This window comes from Chinchilla lanigera, unplaced genomic scaffold (assembly GCF_000276665.1).
Source record: "Chinchilla lanigera isolate Chin_1 unplaced genomic scaffold, ChiLan1.0 scaffold00027, whole genome shotgun sequence".
In the NCBI taxonomy this organism is placed as follows: Eukaryota; Metazoa; Chordata; class Mammalia; order Rodentia; family Chinchillidae; genus Chinchilla; species Chinchilla lanigera.
Window position 1 is genome coordinate 18180587 of NW_004955428.1, and position 20342 is coordinate 18200928.

The 20342-nt window shown below is 33.5% G+C and overlaps 1 protein-coding gene and 1 pseudogene across 3 annotated transcripts in view; both read right to left on the reverse strand.

The window, feature by feature from the left end:
• Nucleotides 1–1419: 1419 nt before the first annotated feature.
• LOC102017800 lies at nucleotides 1420–3799 on the reverse strand (annotated as a pseudogene).
• Nucleotides 3800–10340: 6541 nt separating this feature from the next.
• Adad1 (adenosine deaminase domain containing 1 (testis-specific)) overlaps nucleotides 10341–20342 on the reverse strand; it is a 29435-nt gene continuing 19433 nt past the window's right edge. For all 3 annotated transcript variants that reach the window (XM_005386771.2, XM_005386772.2, XM_005386773.2), the window contains exons 10-12: nucleotides 18547–18784; nucleotides 16345–16477; nucleotides 10341–10500 (exon numbers count right to left, since the gene is read on the reverse strand). In XM_005386771.2, coding sequence (XP_005386828.1) covers nucleotides 10387–10500; nucleotides 16345–16477; nucleotides 18547–18784 — 485 coding nt within the window. In that variant the 3' untranslated portion in view covers nucleotides 10341–10386. The remainder of the gene's footprint in view (nucleotides 10501–16344; nucleotides 16478–18546; nucleotides 18785–20342) is intronic.

Sequence of the window (20342 nt, forward strand, 5' to 3'; positions counted from 1 at the left end):
TATATTACAGATTTGCTCTATAATAGCCATTACACAGCTTATAAAATCATACATAGGTTTTTATCATATTTCCATTTTAATTGATGTATTGTAAATATTTATGTGACATATACACACATATAAGGTAAAGATCAGATCAGGGTAATTGGCATATCTATCTCAGAAATTTATCATTATCATTTGTCATTGTGTTGGGACCATTAGAAATCCTCTCTACTAGATATTCTGAAATATCCAACTAATAGTTGTAAATTGTAGCTATCCTACTGTGCTTATAACATTCGACTTTATTCCTCTTATGCAACTGTACCCCTGTACCTGTTAACATCCTATTCCTTCCGTCCCACCCCTCAATCCCGAATTCCCCAGGCTTTGATGACCACTATTACATTCTCTAGCTGGCTTGCTTGTCTTAAATAATGTCCTCTAGTTCCATTCATGCTGTTGCAAATGATAAAAATTTTGTTCTTTCTATGGCTTCCATCGTGTGTGTATGCCACATTTCCTTATCTGTTCATGTGACTGGACACTTAGGTTGATTCCATCTACTGGCTAATGTAAAGAGTGGTGTAACAACATGCAAGTGCAAATGTTTCTCAACACACTGATTTCATTTCCTCTGGATGTATACTCACTAGTGCGATTGCTGGATTATATGGTAGTTCTATTTCTAGTTTTTTGAGGAATTCCCAAACCGCTTTCCACAATGGCCCTGCTCATATTTCCATCAACAGTGTATGAGAGTTTCCCTTTATCCAAATCCTTGCCAGCATTTGTTATGTTTTGTCCTTTTAGTGATAGTTATTCTAACTGGGTAGATGCTATCTCATTGTAGGATTACCTTGATCATTAGTGATACTGAGCAGTTTTCATCCACTTATAGGCTATTTGCATATCATTTTTGAGAAATATCTATTCAGGTCATTCATCTATTTTGATGAGTTATTATTATTTGTTTTTTCTTTAGAATTATTTTATTAAATCATAAATGTGCAACAGCTTCTTGACTGTACACACACATTTAAAGTTTTAAAGGAAAAATGTTATGCCTTATTACACCATGATCCTGGCTAACAGATTTTGAAAACTTTGAGAAAAATCTTTAAAAAGGTTGCACATGTCACCTGAAACTTACAAATTTAACATTATCAAAGAAGGAATGCTTCTGTACTCTATACTAGAAAGAAATAACAATTAAAAAGCTAAGAAACTGTCTCAAAGGTATTTTTTACAGTCCTTCCTCCACAGTAAGGTAATGTTATTAAATAATCCAATCCATTCACAAAATGCCTCTCTGCATCTTTTCTAGTGTCTTCTGCATTTATGTGTTATTATTTCAATAACCTGAAGCTGTTCTGTTACCTCTGGGCTCTCATCCTCTCATTTATACAGTGAAGCCCATGGCAAATAGGAAGAATCTCAATGTTGGCTCCTTCCACTATAACCCCCACTTCCTGCACTGCCTCCTGGACCATAATTTCCTCCACCATATGGTCACCCCACGTTCCTGCTACCACCAAAGTTTCCACTTTTCATTGGACCATCGTTAGAAGGTTGCTGGTTATAATTTTCAAAATCATTGTAATTTCCACTTCCATAATGCCCTCTTCCAAAGTTGTCATAACCACCTCCGTAGCCCCCACCCTGGTTTCCATATCCTGGTCCTCCACCACTGTATCCTCGTCTTCCTTCTCCATAAACAGGGCTATCTTCAAAATTGCCACCTCCAGGTCCCCGTCCATACCCATTACAGCCATCCTCAAATCCACGCCCACTTCCATATTCATCAGGTCCTCCTCTAAAGTTACTTCCTTGTCCTGGTCCAAAATTACCACCACCACCACCACATGAATCCCCCAAACTGAAGTTCCCTCCTCTTCCACTCCTAGAACTTTGGACTTCCTGCATTTTTTGTCTAGGCAAAGCTTTTCTTACTTCTGTATTATGACCACTAATGGTGTGGTATTTTTGCAATACAATTTTATCCATAAAATCATGGTCATCAAAAGTAAAAAAGCCAAAGCCTCTTTTTGCCAAGACTGCCTAGCAGTAATTATCTCAATGGAATGAATTTTTCCAATAATATGGAATGCTTCACGAATTTGTGTGTCATACTTGCGCAGGGGCCATGCTAATCTTCTCTATATCATTCCAATTTTAGTATATGTACTGCTGAAGTAAGCACTACTATTTGTTTTTGAGCTCATTAAATCTTCTTTAAATTAATCTCTTGTCAGATGAATAGCTTGCAAATATTTTCTCCCATACCAGACTTGTAATTTAATATAGTCCTATTTGTTAATTTTTACTTTTATCTTTATATATTATGCCAAAAAAAAAATCTTTGCTCAGACCAATGTCCTGAAGTGTTTCCCATGTTTTCTTCTAGTAATCTCACTGTTTCAGATAAGACATTTAAGTCTTTGCTCTCGTCCTGAATTGACTTTCATATAGTAAAAGACAGGCATCTAGTTTTCTTCTACATACTGAAACCCAGTTTTACCAGCACCACTTATTGAAGAGATTTCCTCCAGTCTCCACTGTATACTCTTATTGCTTTTGTCAAATATTAGTAAGGCAAAATAAACGAGTTCATTTCTGGATTCTCTATTCTATTTCCACTGGTTTATGTTTGTGTTTTATACCAGCACTAAGCGGTTTTGGGTACTACAACTTTGCGGTATGCTTGGAAGTCAGGTTTTGTAATACTTCCCATTTCTTCATTCAGAATTGCTTCTTCCCTGAAGGAAGGTAAAGGTAGAGGAGGTAAAGATAATAGTAAAATATGTAGTGGGACTGTGCAATTTGTTGGTTGAGGAGATCATTGGAGGGAGGAGTGTTTTTTCTATTTCTGTGAAAAGTATCATCAATATTTTTATAGGAATTATATGAACATGGGATACCTTTAGATTTTCTGGTGTCCTCCCCAATTTCTTTCACTAGTGCTGTAATTTTAATTGTAGAGATTACTTCCTTGGTTAAATTTATTGTAGGTATTTAACTTTTGTAGCCATTAGTAAGACAAAATAAACAAGTTCATTTCTGCTTTCTTGATTTTTTGCTTAGCAGCTTTTTGATGTATAAAAAGCAATCTAGTATACGGTTTGTTCTAAGGAATAAAATTCTGAGACTTCTGATCATTTGACTATTGTCAGAGTCAAGATTTTTTTAATTTTGAAATAGGATCTGACTAAATTGCTAAGTTTCCCAGGCTGAACTTGATCATCCTTCTTCCAATTTCCATAGTGCTGGGATTCAGGTCTGTGCCACCACTTCCACTTTCTGTACAATTTTGAGTCTACTCTCCAAAAAAACCACTGACCAGTTCTGCCATTCAGTGGGCTGCAACTTCCCCTTCTTTAGCAAACTGAGTCTAAGCTCTCAGGCAGAGCTGCTGTTATGGTTTGTGTCTAAGTGTTTCCACAAAGCCTCCCGCAGTCATGGGCATGGCTGAATCTGGAGTTTGTGATTGGTTCATTGCCTAGTGTTGGAATTATGGGTGTGAGTGCTACACCTGCCCTGGAGCAGGTTGCCCGCATACAATATAGGAGAGGGTCTTCTCTCTCGCTCCTCCCACATTTGATCTTGTTGCTTTTGCTGTTTTCCACAGCCATAAACTGTCACCCTCTGCCATGTGCCACTCTGCCCTGGAGCCAGCAGAGTAGGCACTGAAACCTCCACAAACTGTGGGCTAAATAAACCTTTTCTTCCTTAATTCTAGGTGCCATGTATTTTGTCTCAGCAACGAGGAAAAAGTAAACAAGACAGCTACCTTTCTATGTTTCTCCTTCTTGGACATTCTCTGCTATAGTACAAATGTGTCTTTACTCTAAAAATTTGTATGTTTAAATCCTAAGCCCCAATTTCATAGTACTACATGACACCTTTGGGAAGTAATCAGGTCTTGAGAGCACAACCCTTGGGAATGAGACTAGTGCTCTTAGAAAAAAGCCTATGAAGAAAACAGCAAGAAGACAGCCATCTATGAAGAAGGGTGGACACTTAGAAGGCAGTGAATCTGCATGAACTGTGGTTTATAAGCCATCTAGAATATGGTGTTTTTGTTACTACAGTACAAACAAACCAGGATACTTTATCTCAGCCATATGGACTTTTCTTAGATCTTTACTCTTATTGTGAGTTATTTTAAAGCTGAATGTAAATATTTAATAGGGAATGAGAAATTTATAATGAAGGCCTGAAGAACACAATTGCAGGACAGAAATCTATGAAAGATGAAAGAAGATAGTCAAAATAAAGAAGGGAAAGATTGGCCATGAAAGGAAGATTTCATTTTCAAGAGGGAACAAACAGAAAGTAAGATTTACAGAAACAAGCACATTCAGTGTATGTCATCTGCTTCTAAATAAGACTATTTTTCTTGAAGAAATACCAAGAAAAGTCACCCACTGAGAATGATGGCAAGATTATAGATCATTTATAGGTGCAAGGACAGAGGACAAGGTACAAAATATTCATCTCAGAAAATGTAAGATGTACTAAGGAACTATGTTAAGACTGAAAGATCATGTTAAAAGTCCTCAGATTTGTGCATATTTCTGAAAGTGATAAAATGCAGAAGAATTATATGATCTTCTCCCAGTATTTTCAGTTGTTCATGCCAAAGAAAGCCGATATTCAGGTTTAACTGATTTGAATTTTTCCTGGACAATATATCTGGTGTCATTTAGAATGACAGCTACAGGAAATGGTAGTTTAGGAGTTACTTGATTTAACTGAAAGCTTAGATGTTGCTGTTGACAAAATCTCAATTGTTCTGAGAATTCCACATCTGAGCAGTACCCTGAAAATATGATGAAGAGTAGAGGCAGATGTACGTAAAACAGAAGAAACAGTCACCAAAATTAGACACCTGAGTTATAAGCAAGCTACATGAGGAAAAGGTAGTGATCAGAGAAAAGGACACCTGAAATCAACACATTGGAGGAGGTAAAGATAATAGTAAAATATGTAGTGGGACTGTGCAATTTGTTGGTTGAGGAGATCACTGGAGGGAGGAGGCTAAAGAACCCAAGAGACCAGTTTTGGCCAAGTCATCCAAGACATGTTGATAGCCCATAATGCGGGGATTGAGATAATGAGCCAGATTTTATAAAGCTTTTGATGAATAAGCAGAATTGCAAAACGGTTAACACAAAAGAGAAGACTGGAAAGCAAGTACTAATGTAGGAACTCTGAAAAGGGTTGGATTTGAATATAGAAGGGGCCATGTGGTTCAGAATGCTAAGCAAGATGTTCCACATCATAAGAATTCAGATTATATATTTAAAAACAAACTCTCTAGAATGGGAGGGCAGGACTTCATAGGCACGTGAAGAAATTTTGAGGGGTTATAGATTCATTTTCAGGCCAGATATATAGTTCAATGGCACAGTACCTGCCTGGTAAGCATGAGGTCCTGAGTTCGATTCCTGCTACCAAAAAAAGGGTTTATTTTCTGTATGTTTTCATAAATATACATGTATATGTACACATATACATTAAAATTAGGTTCTCAGGTGAAAGTGGAAAAGAGAAAATAAACATTCAGAGAATAACTTGCTGGTATGCAGACCTGGGTCAGCTAAGCTGCTGAGGGAGTGTTGCCAGACTGTACCACACCCTCTACTACATTTTGGGATGCTGCCTTGCTCACTTCAGGGAAATAGCTATCATTTTTCACTTGCTTTGGTCCTTTGTTGTGGAGGAAAGCATGCTAAGCACTCTAGTGTTCCATCTTGCTTATATCACTCCCAGATTTGCTATTTTTGGTACCGGGGATTAAGCCCAGGGCCTTTGCATGCTAAGCACCTGCATATTTTTATATAATAATTTCAAAACCTCACTTGTAACTACTGAAAACCAAATTAAATAAAATCTAAACTGTCCTCAGTTAAAGGCATAATTACACAGAAGTTACTGTAAACCACATTAATTTGACTGCATATGTGAGGCTGCATATATGCTAAAGACAAAAATAATTTTAGTTTTTTAATAATATTATTGACGGTATTGCTATTCTGAAACTTCTATGTATGTACATGTGTGATGGAAAAATGAAGTATTTTTTATCCACAGGAATTGAAATTTTGGTATGGGATAAAAGAGATACAGAAGACTGAAGAAATTTAATTAAAAACACCATGAACCTGACTTCCTATTTCTTCTTGGGGGTGAGGGGTAATAGTAGTGGGAACTGAATCTAAGGCCTTTGCACTGAGCTACAGCCCAGCCCCACGCCCCCTTGAGAGGCAGTCTTGCTCTTAGTCTCTAAGTTGCCCATCATTCTTGTGACGCCCCTGTCTCAACTCTCCAGAGTGCACAGGAGAGCAAGACCACACTCCGTTGGTAGACATGAATTTGAAACGTGAATGTCAATATAAACAAGTATCTTAAATGGGTGTAAGATTTGTGCTCTGGGAAAAAAATCTTTAGGAGAAAATTACCAACCTAGTGTCCAGGTACACTTAGCATCAAAACTAGTTTCTCCACACCATTTTGTTATAAGGAACTAGGAGTCTTTGAAGAAATATATGCACATCAGGAGGCAGAAAAATTCTGCTGTGACAAAAATAATCAATCTAAAATTATTTATATCATGTTCAAAAGACAGACATCAACAGATAAGGTTTCCATATGAGGACTCCACTCACTACTATTAAAATGGTACTGGAAAGTCATGGACAGTACAAAAAAGCAAGACAAATTAGAATGTCAGTATTGCGATAGAAGAACTAAATCTATCATTCACACAGGATAGGACTTTGAAGAACATCTGAAAGCCTACAATAAATTATAGAACTGATTTAGTAATTCCATGAGCTATCAGGTGAATATAAAAATTAATTACATGTCTATATATTAGCAGTAGAGAAAATACACAAAATACTACTTCAAATATCAGAAGCAGTAACTAAGAAAAAATATTGAAAGATGTTTTAAAAAGGTTCCTACCAACTAAAAGTAGAACAATTTGATTATACATATGAATATTATAATGCACAGAAATACTAGAATGTTTAAATTCATCTAGATAAAATCTTTGGTCAACTTCAAAGGATGACAATAAACTATTTCAAAAATTTAAAGAAAGAAAAATAATCTAGCTTTTGCTTTATCAAGTATACCCTCTCACCCATGTAATCAAATAATCTATGAGGACACACTTCTTTAATAGAAGCATTGGTGCAAGACAATGTAATTGTGATCTGAAACCCATAATGAAATAATATAGGCAAAGATCATTAATGGCTGCTATCATAAAAAGGAAGCCAATCCAAATGTGGTGTTTTCTCCTGAAAACAGACAGTATTTCTGGGACGTAGTTTTGCTAAAAATCTGACACTGCATTTAAAAGCTTTTAGACTTAATGCTGATTTTAGGAAGTAGAAGAGAGGAACCTTTTAAATAACATCATAGCAACATAAGTAGCAAAACAGATTGTGGAAACTCTAAAAACCAAAGGACCCAGTTTTTGGCACATATAATTAAAAGCAAGAAGAGTAATGATTCCTGTATATTGATACTCAACAAATTCCAATGTAAAAAAGTAATTTTGATCCTTATTCCAACAATTTACATAAAATTTATGATAGAATTACTATTAAGGTGTGCTAACAATATAAGTGGGTGTACATAGCGGATTCCCTATCTTTTAAATTTCCGTAAGTAAACAGTAGCATAATGGTATTTTAATGCAAGTTATTTCCCTACATAGATTCTTCAAAAGCTCTTTTCTCCCTACCAAACTAAGAACATCTGCTAGGTTTGAATTTTCCCACCCAGTGTTCTACATTCTAGTCTTAATGTAACATTTCCTCATTTCATTATGCAATCTCTCATTTCACCGTACTAAATTTCACCTTTCAATGATTATCTCAGATAACATTAGAGAAATCTTAGAGATAAAAGAGAATTTAAATGTAGAAACAACAACTTTTGTGGGTTTTGAATATTTTAGAGGTACACGTTTAAAAATATGAATTTAGAAGTTTTTCTTCAAGCAAACTATCTTGTAGAAATGCAAACACACTAAACAGTACTGCTGTTTCTGATGAAGAGCAACCTAGAACCCTTCCTATCAAGGCGTATTATAGCTTGTACCTAGATTCTGCCCCCTCAAAGCCTCCTGTGCCCACAGATGTGGTCTTTCAGAGGTGGCTGGATCTAAGGTGTATAATCCTGGGATTAGGGGTGTATGGTACTAAATTAGACCACTGATTGGTTTAGCATAGGTCTGAGTGTGGATAATGGGAAGGCCCACCCTGGGTGTGGGTGGCACCACCTAAAAGGCTTATAGCCAGGATGGGATAAAAGGGAAGGAAAGGCTTGCTTCACTGCTTGCTGCCTTCTGCTTTTTGCCTGCCTTGTTATGGACTATTTCTCCTCATCCATGTCCCTGTGTCATGATGCCCTACCTTGAAGCCAGTTGACTATGGACTGAAACCTCTACAAACTGTAAACCAAACTAAACCTTTCTTCCTTTAAATTGTGGATGTTGGGTATTTTGTCCCAGCAATGAGAAAGTAACTAAGACAAGCCCCTCTTCTGGAGAATGAAAATCATTAATATAAACTTTATCCTTTAAAGATAAAGACCTGAGATGAGAGAGTTTAAATAATTTGCAAGTCACAGTCAATGTTGAGTTTTATGTCCAACTCTTCACCCTGCCACTAAATGAGTGCCTTCTACTAGGTACTATCTCCTTATCCTTTATCACCTTTCTTGGTACTTCCGAATAGCTTTCCTCTCTTTAAACCAAAACATCACATATAACTGGGTGCACAAAGATAAACATATTCTGCAATACATGTCGAGTAAGTAAGTGGTACTTACCAGATTCTGTCTGTAAAACAGTTGAGTATATTTACTTTACATTCCCTTGAAATTATATATATATTTTTAAAAATCCATAAATTTGTTAGGAAATCATATTTCACTAATTTCCATGGCAGTGCCTAACTTAAGACCTTAGAAGATATCTTGTATTTTCAAAGGCAGATTTATTGTTAAGGAGAAGTAAAACAATACTAAAAGCTGGAAATATGCTGTGAAAAGAAATAACCTAGTAAAAAGATTTTAAAAATATTTAACAAGAAAATACCAGTTGGAGAAACACGCAATAACTATATAATAGACTGAAACGAAATTTATTAATATATTTGTGTTGATCCTTATGACACTGACCATATTTCATCCTTTTAAATTTACCAAAAGTGGTTCACATGGTTCAGCCTAATATTTCTAAGTACTGTATAGAATCTAGAACACTAAAAACCATAAGTACGTCTTTCCAAAATAACTTCACTATTCATTAACTAAAAACCACTACAGTATACTTTTAGAATAGATAACAAAGCAAGCTACATTAAACATTATAATAGCTTATATTGGCTTCGGTGAGACTCATAAATTTAATAAAGATGCAAGCTAAGAGAACAAACCCTGGACACATGTAAACACACGTAAGGTTTACTATATCTCTGATAGAAAAGCAAGGAATAGAGGAAAAAAGCTAAAGTATGGGATAAACTTATAATTTTACTAATGATATCATCCCAGCTCAAGAGTAAACTTTCCTTTTTTAGCTAATTGCTGAATAAACAATATCAATGCTAAGGTAAAGTTTTATTTACCTATAAATTAGAAATCCTTAATAATCTAAATTATGAAGAACTAAATAACATTCAGTACAAACAGATCTTATAGTATTGCTGAAAACTGGCAATCTTATGTAAAGCATATACAAATTTCTTCTATTATAATCTGTCAAATGATTTCCTACCTAATATGGTTTTAATATTTTTCTGTATGTGCAGTTTGTATTCATGAACTTGATTTGAGAGATCTTTTAGTGATTATTATTACTATTATCTAGCATAGTAAGTGGAAAATATTAAGTATTTAAATGCCTATTGAATATATGAATACAAATTATTTTTATTCTTGCTTTCTATTTTTAAATAAAAGAATGCTTGAATGAGATATGAGACACGATGTTGAATATTACTGCTGTGTGGATAGATTCAAAGCAAAATCTTGAGAAAATGAATTGTGTTTTAAATTGCAGAGAGTAATGATTTTATATCTGTAAAAATAAATGTAAAATGTGTACACATTAGTATATATGCTGCTCAAGCAAGCACAGTATGTACACATCAAACCAGGCAATTCTTTTTCAAAAAAAAATGAAAAATATTTAAAAATCTCTAATGTTTCAATGTAAGTTGAGATGAAGATGCACTAATTTTTAGCAATATTTAAGACACTACTGTTTGAAGACGCTGATTTTGAAAGTTGAAAACCTCTAATATTTTAAAAACATTTTTACCAGTCAAACACACCAAAAAAACAAAAGATGTTTAATATGATAAGGAACTGTCTAATTCACATATTAAATTGCTCTATATAGGGAGATTTCACAATCCAGGAGCCATAGCCATGTTGCTGTAAGTAGGATTTCAATAAAGTTTTAGCTTCTTGATATGAGGCAGACATACGCTAGAGAGGAAAAAAAAAATCAAATTGTATCAAATCAGTAGAATTTGATCTCTGAAAAGTAAGTAGCCCTAATATTGCTTCTTTAACTTTACATTTTAAAAATAAATGAAATATTTTTGGATTTACTACACTTTTAGTTTCTAAAGCTAAAAAATTTTCTTCCCAGTACTCCTAAAAGACAATTTTGCTTATTTAACATTTATGTTTATCATTATATTATACATTTTCTTACTGTTGCTTTATATAGGCATAGTTCATTCCAGTGTGCTTTAATTTACTGTGCTTCCCAGATAATACATTTTTAACATATCAAATGTCTATGGTAATCCTGTGTTGAACAAGTCTATTGGTACCATTTTTCCAACAGTATGTGTTCATTTCATGTCTGCACCACATGTTCTTATAATATTTTATTTTCGGTTTTTGTTTTTTTTCTAGTACCGGGAATTGACCTCACAACCTTGAGCTTGCCAGGCAGGCGCTGTGCCATTAAGCTAAATCCCCAGCCCCTGTTCTTATAATATTTTAAACTTTTAAATTATATCTGTTAATACTGACCTATGATCTTTGATGTTACTACTGTAATTGTTTTGAGGTATTATAAACTATATCAATAAAAGATAGTGAATTTAATTGAAAAAGGGCTGCTTGTTTTGACTGCCCCACTGACTGGCTATTTCCTTATCTTTCTCCTTTTCCTTGGGCCTCACTATTCTCTCAGAAATAGTAATACTGAAATCAGTTTTCACTCTAAAATCAGGAACAAGACAAGGATATCCACTACCACCATTCCTATTCAATAGAGTTCTGGAAACACTAGCAAGAGCAATTATACAAGAGAAAAAAAAAGGTATAAAGATAGGAAAGAAAGAAATTATCTTTATTTGCAGATGACATGATACTCTACATAAAAGACCCCCAAAATTTCCATCAAAAGGTTACTAGATTTAATAATCAAATTCAGTAGCACAGCAGAATACACAGACAACACTCAAAAATCACTAGAATTTCTATACACTAATAACTCTCACTGAGAGAGAAATTAGGGAAACAACACCTTTCACAATAGCAGCCAAAAAAGAAATATTTAGGAACTAATCCAATAAAGGAAGTAAAAGACCTTTACAATGAAAACTACAGTACTCTGAAAAACAAGATCAAGAAAATATCAGAAAATGGAAAGATATACCTTGATCTTGGTTGGGTAGGCAGAACCAAAATTCTGAAAATGGCTGTACTTCCAAAACTGTTATACACACTTAATGTAATCCCAAGCAAAATATCAAAAGCATACCTCATAGAAGAGAGAAATCAATCCTAAAATTCTTTTGGAACAAGAAGACACCTGCAATAACAAAGGCAATTCTAGGCAAAAAAGGCATGGCAGGGAACATCACAATTCCCAATTTAAAATTATACTACAAAGCTACCATGATAAAAACAGTATGGTACCACCCCTCCCAAAAAACAGACCCAAGAATAAATGGAACAGAATGGAGATGCAGAAACAATTCCACACATACTCAGCCACATTATCTTTAACAAAGGGGGCCAAATACCTTCACTGAAGATAGCCTCTTTAATAAATGGTACTGAGAAAACTGGCTTTCTACATGCCAAAGATTAAATCTAAATTCATCTCTCTGACCATGCACTAAACTAAAATTGAAATAGATAAAAAATCCAGATATTAAAACGGAAACACTTAATCTGCTGGAAGAAAGAACAGGTAAAACTCTTGAAGATATAGATGCAGGCAAAGACTTTTATGGACAAGACCCCAATGTGGCAGAGGAAATATTACAAAGAACCAACAACTGGGATCTCATCATATTAAAAAGCTTTTTCATGGCAAAAGAAATCACCAACAAAGTGAAGAGACAATCTACAAAATGGGAAAAAATTTTACCAGCTATTCCTTAGACAAAGGACTAATATCTAGAATATATAAAGAACTCAAAAAAACCACCCAAATCCCCAAAATTTAAAGACTCAATCAAAAAATGGGCATCTGAAATGAACAGTTTTCAGATGAAGTAGTATAATTAGCAAATAAATATATGAAATAATGTTCAACATCACTGCTCATTCAAGAAATGCAAATTAAAACAACACTGAGATTCCATCTCTAGAAGGAATGGCTATCATCAAGAAATCAACCAATAACAAATGCTGGTGAGGCTATGGGGGAAAAATGAGCCTTACCCCCCTGCTGGTGAGAGTGTAAATTGGTACAACGACTATGGGGATTCCTCAAAAAGCTAAAACTAGAGACTCCATTTGCTCCAGCTATTCTCCTTCTTGGTATCTTCTCAAAGAGTTGAAAGCATCATACCACAGTAAAATTTGTAATAGCTAAGTCTTGGAAACAGTCCAGATGCCCAACAATAGATAAACAGATAAAGAAAATATGCTTCTTATATACAATGGAGTACTACTCTGCCATAAAGAAGGATAAAGAGACATTTTTAGGCAAATGAATACACCTTGAGATTGTACTTGTGAGCAAGATAAACTGGACACACATTTAAGTATCACATTGCTTCTCTTGTGTGAAACCAACAGCTTAAATAAGGACCAAAATGGACAGACATTGAGAAGTAGAAAGAAAATATTCAAATGAGAAGGAAAGAGAGGGGAAAAGGAAAAAAAGAGAATAAAAGGGAAAAAGTGGAAACAAAGTTTTTGTAAATGAGGAGGGGGTGGTCTTGAAGGTGGGGGAGGGAATGAGTCAAGAGGAATCAAGATATATTATGTACAGGTACAAATTCCCTAGAATGAATGTGATCATCATGTGTATCAAAAGAGTACCAGTAAAATTAATTTTTTTAAAAAGGAGCTTGGAAGAAACTAACACTGATGGATGATTTTGAGAGTTCAAGACTTCAGAGAACAAAGTAATTGTAGATGTGGTAGAAACAGCAAAGGAACTAGAACTAAAATTATAAGTGAAGCCTTAGAATGTGAAGAATTGCTGCAATCTTATACAACTAATGGATGAACAGTTACTCTTATGGATGAGCCAAAAAAAAATTAAGTTATGTACCTTGGTGTTTTTGAAGAGGTAACACTGTTGCACACTTATACTAGACTACAGAACAGTATAAACCTAACCTTTATATGCATTGAGAAACTGAAACTTTTGTGAGACTCACTTTACTTTATCATGTTAGTCTGGAAACAAACCTGTGATACTTCCAAGGTGTACCTGTAGTAAGTTTTGAAACTAAGTAGGGTAAGTATTCCAATCTTTTGTACTTTTTCACAATTATTTTCTCTTTTCTGCTATTTTGGATATTCATATGAATTTTATAATCATTTCATTAATTTCTACACAAAAGCCTGTAGAGATTTTTAGTTTTGCATTAAAGCTATAATTTGGAAATTATAGCATCCTAATACTACTACGTTTTCCAAGCCATAATACAGTACAGCTTCCCATTTATTCAGGTCCTCCTTAGTATCTTTCAGCAATGTTTTTATCATTTTCTGTGTACAGGTCTTATAGTTCTTTTGTTAATGTATTCCTCTCTTTGTGTGTATATTCCTATCTTTGTGTGTATTTGAGATTGTATGCCTGAAGCAATTTTATGTTGGGAGTGCCTGTTCCTAGGATACAGATACACAATTTATTTTTCTATACTATTCTTATACAATGATGTTATTACATTCAAATATGATTTAGTTGCCTGTATTTGGTATCCAAAGGATATTTTACCTACAAAATTACATCATTTTTAGAAAAAAGGAAAATGTTTCTCTTCCCTTCCTGGTATGTATACTTTTTTGCCTCTTTTTCTTGCCTTGATGTATTGCCTAGAATGAACAAGATAATGCGTACAAGTGGTGAGAGCCAACATTCTTGCCTTTTTCCATAATTTTGGCTGGGGAAGAAGAGTATTGAGTCTTTTCTTATTAAGTATAATATCAATGGTAGGTTCTTTGTTGATGGCCTTATGAAACTGGAAGTTCATATTTTTTAGGAAGTTCACTTATTTTTTCAACATATGTATCGCAAATGGGTGTCAGACTTCATCAAATGCATTTTGTGTGTACTTTAAGCTAATTATATGGGTTTTGAAGTTGAATTTATTGCTCTAGTTCCTTATATCAAAGAATTTTCTAATGTCAAATCACTCTTATGTTCTTGGATTAAACCTTGGACATGGAGTATAATCTAACCTTTTTTTAAAAATTCGTTTGTTGCTGGATTTGGTTTGTTAAATCTTGTTAAAAATTTTCACATTTATTTTTTTCAAAGATACTGATTTTAAGTTTCCATTTTCTGTGACGATTTTGTCCAGTTTTGATAACAGAGTAATGCTGGCCTTCTAATGGCCTTCTAATGAGTTGAAAGAACTTTTTATTTGTACTATGTTTGTTTATGTTTGGTAGAACTCATCAGTGATGCCATTTATGTACCTGGTATTTTATTTTGCATAAGTAATTTTAATAGTTCAATTTTTCTAACTGATCAAATTACATTTGGATGATCTATTTTTTGAGTCAGGTTTTGTTATGTCTTTCTATGCAACATCCATTTAATTAGTCTAATGCATTAACAAAAGGTTTTTGGTGCAACAGTTATTTTAGCTTCTTGAGGGTCTGGAGTAAGGACTCTCTCATTTCAGATTTTGATAATTTTTGTTATCTCATTTTTTTCTTGGTTAGTCTAGATTGTTATTAATCAAGTTTGTTGACTTTTTAAAATGAGGAAACTTTTGATTTCACTGATCTTTTTTAATTTTTTGAGAGAGGGTCTTGCTTTGTAGTTCAGGCTGGCCTTGAACTCACAATATGCAGCTCAGGCTCTCCTCAGACTAGTGTTGATCTACCTGCCTCACCCTCCTGAGTACTGGGATTATAGGTGTGGGTCACCACATCCTACATCTTGTCCAGTTTTATAATTACCCACATATTATTAATTATAAAAGATCACCTAGATAATTTTTGGTTTTGGTGTCATAAAGAGGTTGGAAATCTCTATAATAAAGTTTTAATATTTAAAAATGCATATATAAACACCTATAGTTAATATAACTGCCTTATAGATTAGAATTAAAGTTTAAACATTAAGACATTTGCAAAATTAAGCAACTTTCATAAAATGCTATATTAGAATTAGTTTATAAGAACAATTTATATGTAATATTCAGTAATAACATTAAATATGTGAATGTCACATTTAATTAAAAAGATTAAAAACATACAGTAGATCTTAATGTTTTAAAATATATGCAAAAATATATATACATTAAGCTGAAATAATATGCTCATGTTAAAAGATAATTACCTTTGTCTACTATATATTTGGGTGTTTTTTTTGGTGCCAGGAATTGTGTGTCTACCTTCTTCTAAACTTTTCACTTGAAAGATATGTTTGTATGAAAACAGAAACACTTTGCAGATAAGAAGCTATCTATATCACCTATTAAATCAGGTCCAGTTTAAATGCTGGAATTAAAACTTTTCAACAACTTTAAGATAGGAAAATTAATTTTTGTTAACTATTGTTTTAGGATACTTACTATTCTACATTTTACACAATGTTATACAGGCAAAAAAATTTATTACCATTTTGTTTCTCCAGGTTTGACATAGAAGCTTTGGACAATGTTATCAGAATAAGTGTATATCACCCAAAGGTGGCTACTTTAAGCAGCAACACTTACTTACATATTCAATTTCTAGCATATTCATTTAAAAATTAATTGTGCTATTACATGGTAGTATTGTATATTCAAGAACTATTCTGTAAACGTTTGCTCTGTAAAGTCAACATAAATTACCACAACATTGTCTATTTTTATTACTGTGATCAACTTTGTTCTTTAAGGGCCTTACCTTAGCTGCATGATATGTATTTGCTTTAAATAAATCATCTCTTTTGGCTTCCTTGGCAAGCAGATTAAATCTACTTAACATTGCAGCCTTACAGAGCCGACTTGCCATTGACACACCACTTTTAAATGGAGAACTAAAGTAGAGAGGAATGGAACACTCATTAACCATTATTTAATGATTTATATGGCAATTGTAAGGGTTAAATTCAAAGTCTAAAATATTTATGTATCTCATTTATGTACAAGGCAAGTAGTGAAACTTTTGTTATATAAAAATCATCTTAAACATTTAATTACTGTCTAGAGCTAATTTATCCTAAATTACAGTTTATTACTATAGTAATACATCAAAAATTAATATACAAGACTGATAGTTGGTTAGTTGCTTTTTTAACACAAAATTAACCTACAGTGATACCAATTAATGGAAATATTTTTTAGGATGATAAAAATGTGATGATATACTTTGACAGTGGTGATGGTTACATGGGTATATACATAAATGAATTTCTCATGCAATGGTACAGTACTTTTTCTGCAATCAAATTTTACTTTAATACAGAAGTAACATAGATACATACCTACTTCAAAGCCCTCCAGTTAAATGTACATATAGATGTATATACCTGTACATATATATATATTTTTTCAGTCCTGGGGATTGAATCTTTCACTGAGTTACCTCCCCACCCCTTTAAAAAATTTTCTTTAGAGAGGGTCTTGCTAAGTAAGTCATTAAGTTGCCCAAGCCAGGCTCAAACTTATGATCCCTCTGCCTTAGCTCCCAGAGTACTTAGCTTACAAGTACAGACCACCGTGCCTGGCTCCCTTTCCCTTGAATTTCTAATTTATTTATTCTTTCATTATGCTTCATTTACTTCCATGATTTATTAGTATAAAATTTAAGGCTGACTTTTCAATTTGCTTTAACTATGTCCTATAAGTTCTGATAGGCAATATTTTCAACATCCTTGTTTTCTAAATATTCTATAATTTCAGTTTACATTTCTCCTTTGAAACAGAATTCAGAGAACTTTTTCTGCAGTGAAAGCAGCTTCTAGCTACTGAAGTATTCTTCTTTGCCTTATTGGAATCCTTTGGAGGATGGATATTATAATTATACCTTATCTAATATTTTGATTACACCTCCTGCTTTCTTTTTTGTTTGTATTTACTTAGCAGATATTTGGTCATAAAAAAATGGTACAGCTATTTCACATTTATTAAGTTCATCTTTATTATGCCATTCTTTTATGTCTTTAGCAAACAGCTTTTAAATGTCTTTCATTGAAAATATATTTTGTTTATAGGTGTTGCCAAGTCTGATATATGATCTAAAGCTCAAATAGTATACCATCCTAGTTGAAATAATTATCATTCTGCTTGACTAAGTTCAATAAGAAAAAGTTGTACATGGCCTTAATCCAATCCTGTCCTTCACTGAGAAAGCAATTTTAAAGCATTTAAATGTTTAACATTATTCCTTACTTCATTATAAATGTATATTTATACTAAAAAAAGTTTTAGTTTTTACTTGATAATAAGTCACATAGATATTTGAAAATTGTCTAAAAGGGATAGAGCATTGTGTTAGGAGCAAGGCCTTTGGATATAAAATGTCCAGATCAGAATCGCAGATTCTGATAGAGTCCTTCAGTATTTGTGTGACCTTAGGCAACATATCTAATCTACCCTGAACCTCAGTTTATCTGTAAAAGAAAATAAATACTACCCAGTGTACAGATTTATTACATAAGAAGGCAGTATAACATGGTATAGCAGTTCTTACACTAAGTATATCCAAGTAGTCTTGGGGAGGGCGAGTAAAAATTCAGATTCCCAAGGCCAAATCTCCAGCAATTCAGTTTCAGTAGAAGAAATTGAATTTTTAGAATGAATTGTGCAATTCTAATGCTACTGGTCACAAAGTGACACTTGGAAAAACACTGATCCTGCAGCCAGATTCTGTGGGTTTGAATGCTGATTTCTCTACTTTCTATGTAACTTCACTAAGCTATGTAACTTCTCTAGGCCTGTATTCTTACCAGAAAATGTTTTAGTTAGTATGACATCTGCAACATAATTGCCTAATCAATTAAGAATTATTGTTTAGAACTCAACAGCATCCAAAAAAGAATAACATTGTGATAAAATGCCTTCTTCTGCTTAATATATAATTTTTAAATAAATTAGTAATTCAAACCTTTCAGTGATCTTCCCACTTAGGCCATCCACAATCTCCAAAGAAAGGTCCCCTTGTGCCCAGTTCATACTCAGAGACTTATATTCCAAATCCATTTGAAATGGATAAGCAGAGGGCACTAAGCTAATATGAGGCCTGTTGACTAAGTAAAACATTGGAAGTCTTGAAGTGAGTGCATCATCAACACGTTGCTTTATCGCAATTTCTAAGCCTCTAGTATCACTGCAATTCCTATCACCTAGAAAAAAAAAACCAGAAACTCAGTATCAAAAGAAAAGACAATATCAAAAATAAACGGAAACAAAAACTGGAAATATCCAAAGCCCATTTCTCTATCCTGTATTCAACCTTTTCTTTCTTTCTGCTACTTCCATATTTTTTATTAGAACCAAGACAGGATGACAGAATGTTCATTAAAAAAAAAATTCCTTTTAGTGATACAGAAAATTTTCAGTGTAGTAAGTAAAAGCAAAGGGTCAGTGTTGGCCCAGAAAGAAACTGGTACTTTTTGCATGGCTCCACCAGATAGAATCAGCTCATTCTATCTGATTATTTCTGATGACCATATGAAATCTGCACCTAAGGCAGCATATAAATATGACTGGGAAATGGTTGGAAGTGAATTATTTTTTCAAGTCTACTGGCAATATACTACAAATGTTCCAGTACCACAGTGTTCTGATTTCACAACAAAAAGCAATTCTGAGAATGACCACTCTGGTTAAAATTGTGCCCAACACTAAACACTTTTTATTCTCAGTTGCAACTGTTGAAGAAGAGATCTCAAAAAGATATAATGTCATTAATATAAAATAGTAAACTGCATCAAACTTAAAATAGAAATCAGGGAGTGTTCTTTTCTATTTAAAATATTTTTTGAGGCTATCTTTTTCTCCCTAAGGCCAGAAATTCTTGCAACAGTATATGCGTGTACATTTATTTATAAATATAATAAAATCACATGTGTGCATATACATGTTTTACAGATAAAGTTTTATTTATCCACCAGTGTAATTGTTGAGATGGTTATCAAAACTTACGCTCATTATAACTGTCTGGGCATTAGAATATGATTCTAAAAGTAAATGTGCTGCTTCTGACATTCTGTTTGCTAAGCTTTCTTTTGTTCCAAATCAAGAGGAATTGATATACTTGGACACAGCAAAAGAGTCAGACAAAATATCTGAGGAATAGTTATTGTATCACTAATGAATAGAAGACAAGGATTCAAAAATGCAATCATTTTACACTGCAGTGATGCCAGTTAAGCCTAAGAAATATTAGGAAAAAGAAAAAATGTTAAAGCTCAAGCTCTTCATAAGACTCTTTAAGCACCAAATTGTTTCACTTAGATGTTTTAATGTGAAGTGTAAAAGCTACCTTGATAGAAAAAAAATCAAATCTATTCATATTAAAAATGTTACTTTTCTCCGTCACATATAAATGCTTCTAATGATTGACTATATCTAGAGTATGATTTTGATTATATTTTGAAGGTAGGGAATTGCAAGATCAATCTATAGAATACACACATAAACTTGTGAAACAAATGTAAGAGCACTGAAACATTGAGGGTAAATCTTGTCCCTGGAGAAATACATCTCTAAACTTATACAATTGGGAAATTTTTATTTGATTTATTCAAAATTATTTAAAATAAATTTACAATGAAAGGTTTAACCTAATCCAAGACTACTGATACCTGACAGCAGCTTATAGAGGAAAAAGGTATCATAAATAACAGTATTAAGTTACTGATTGGATATGACTTCAAACTCTGTCAATAAGCAAACTGA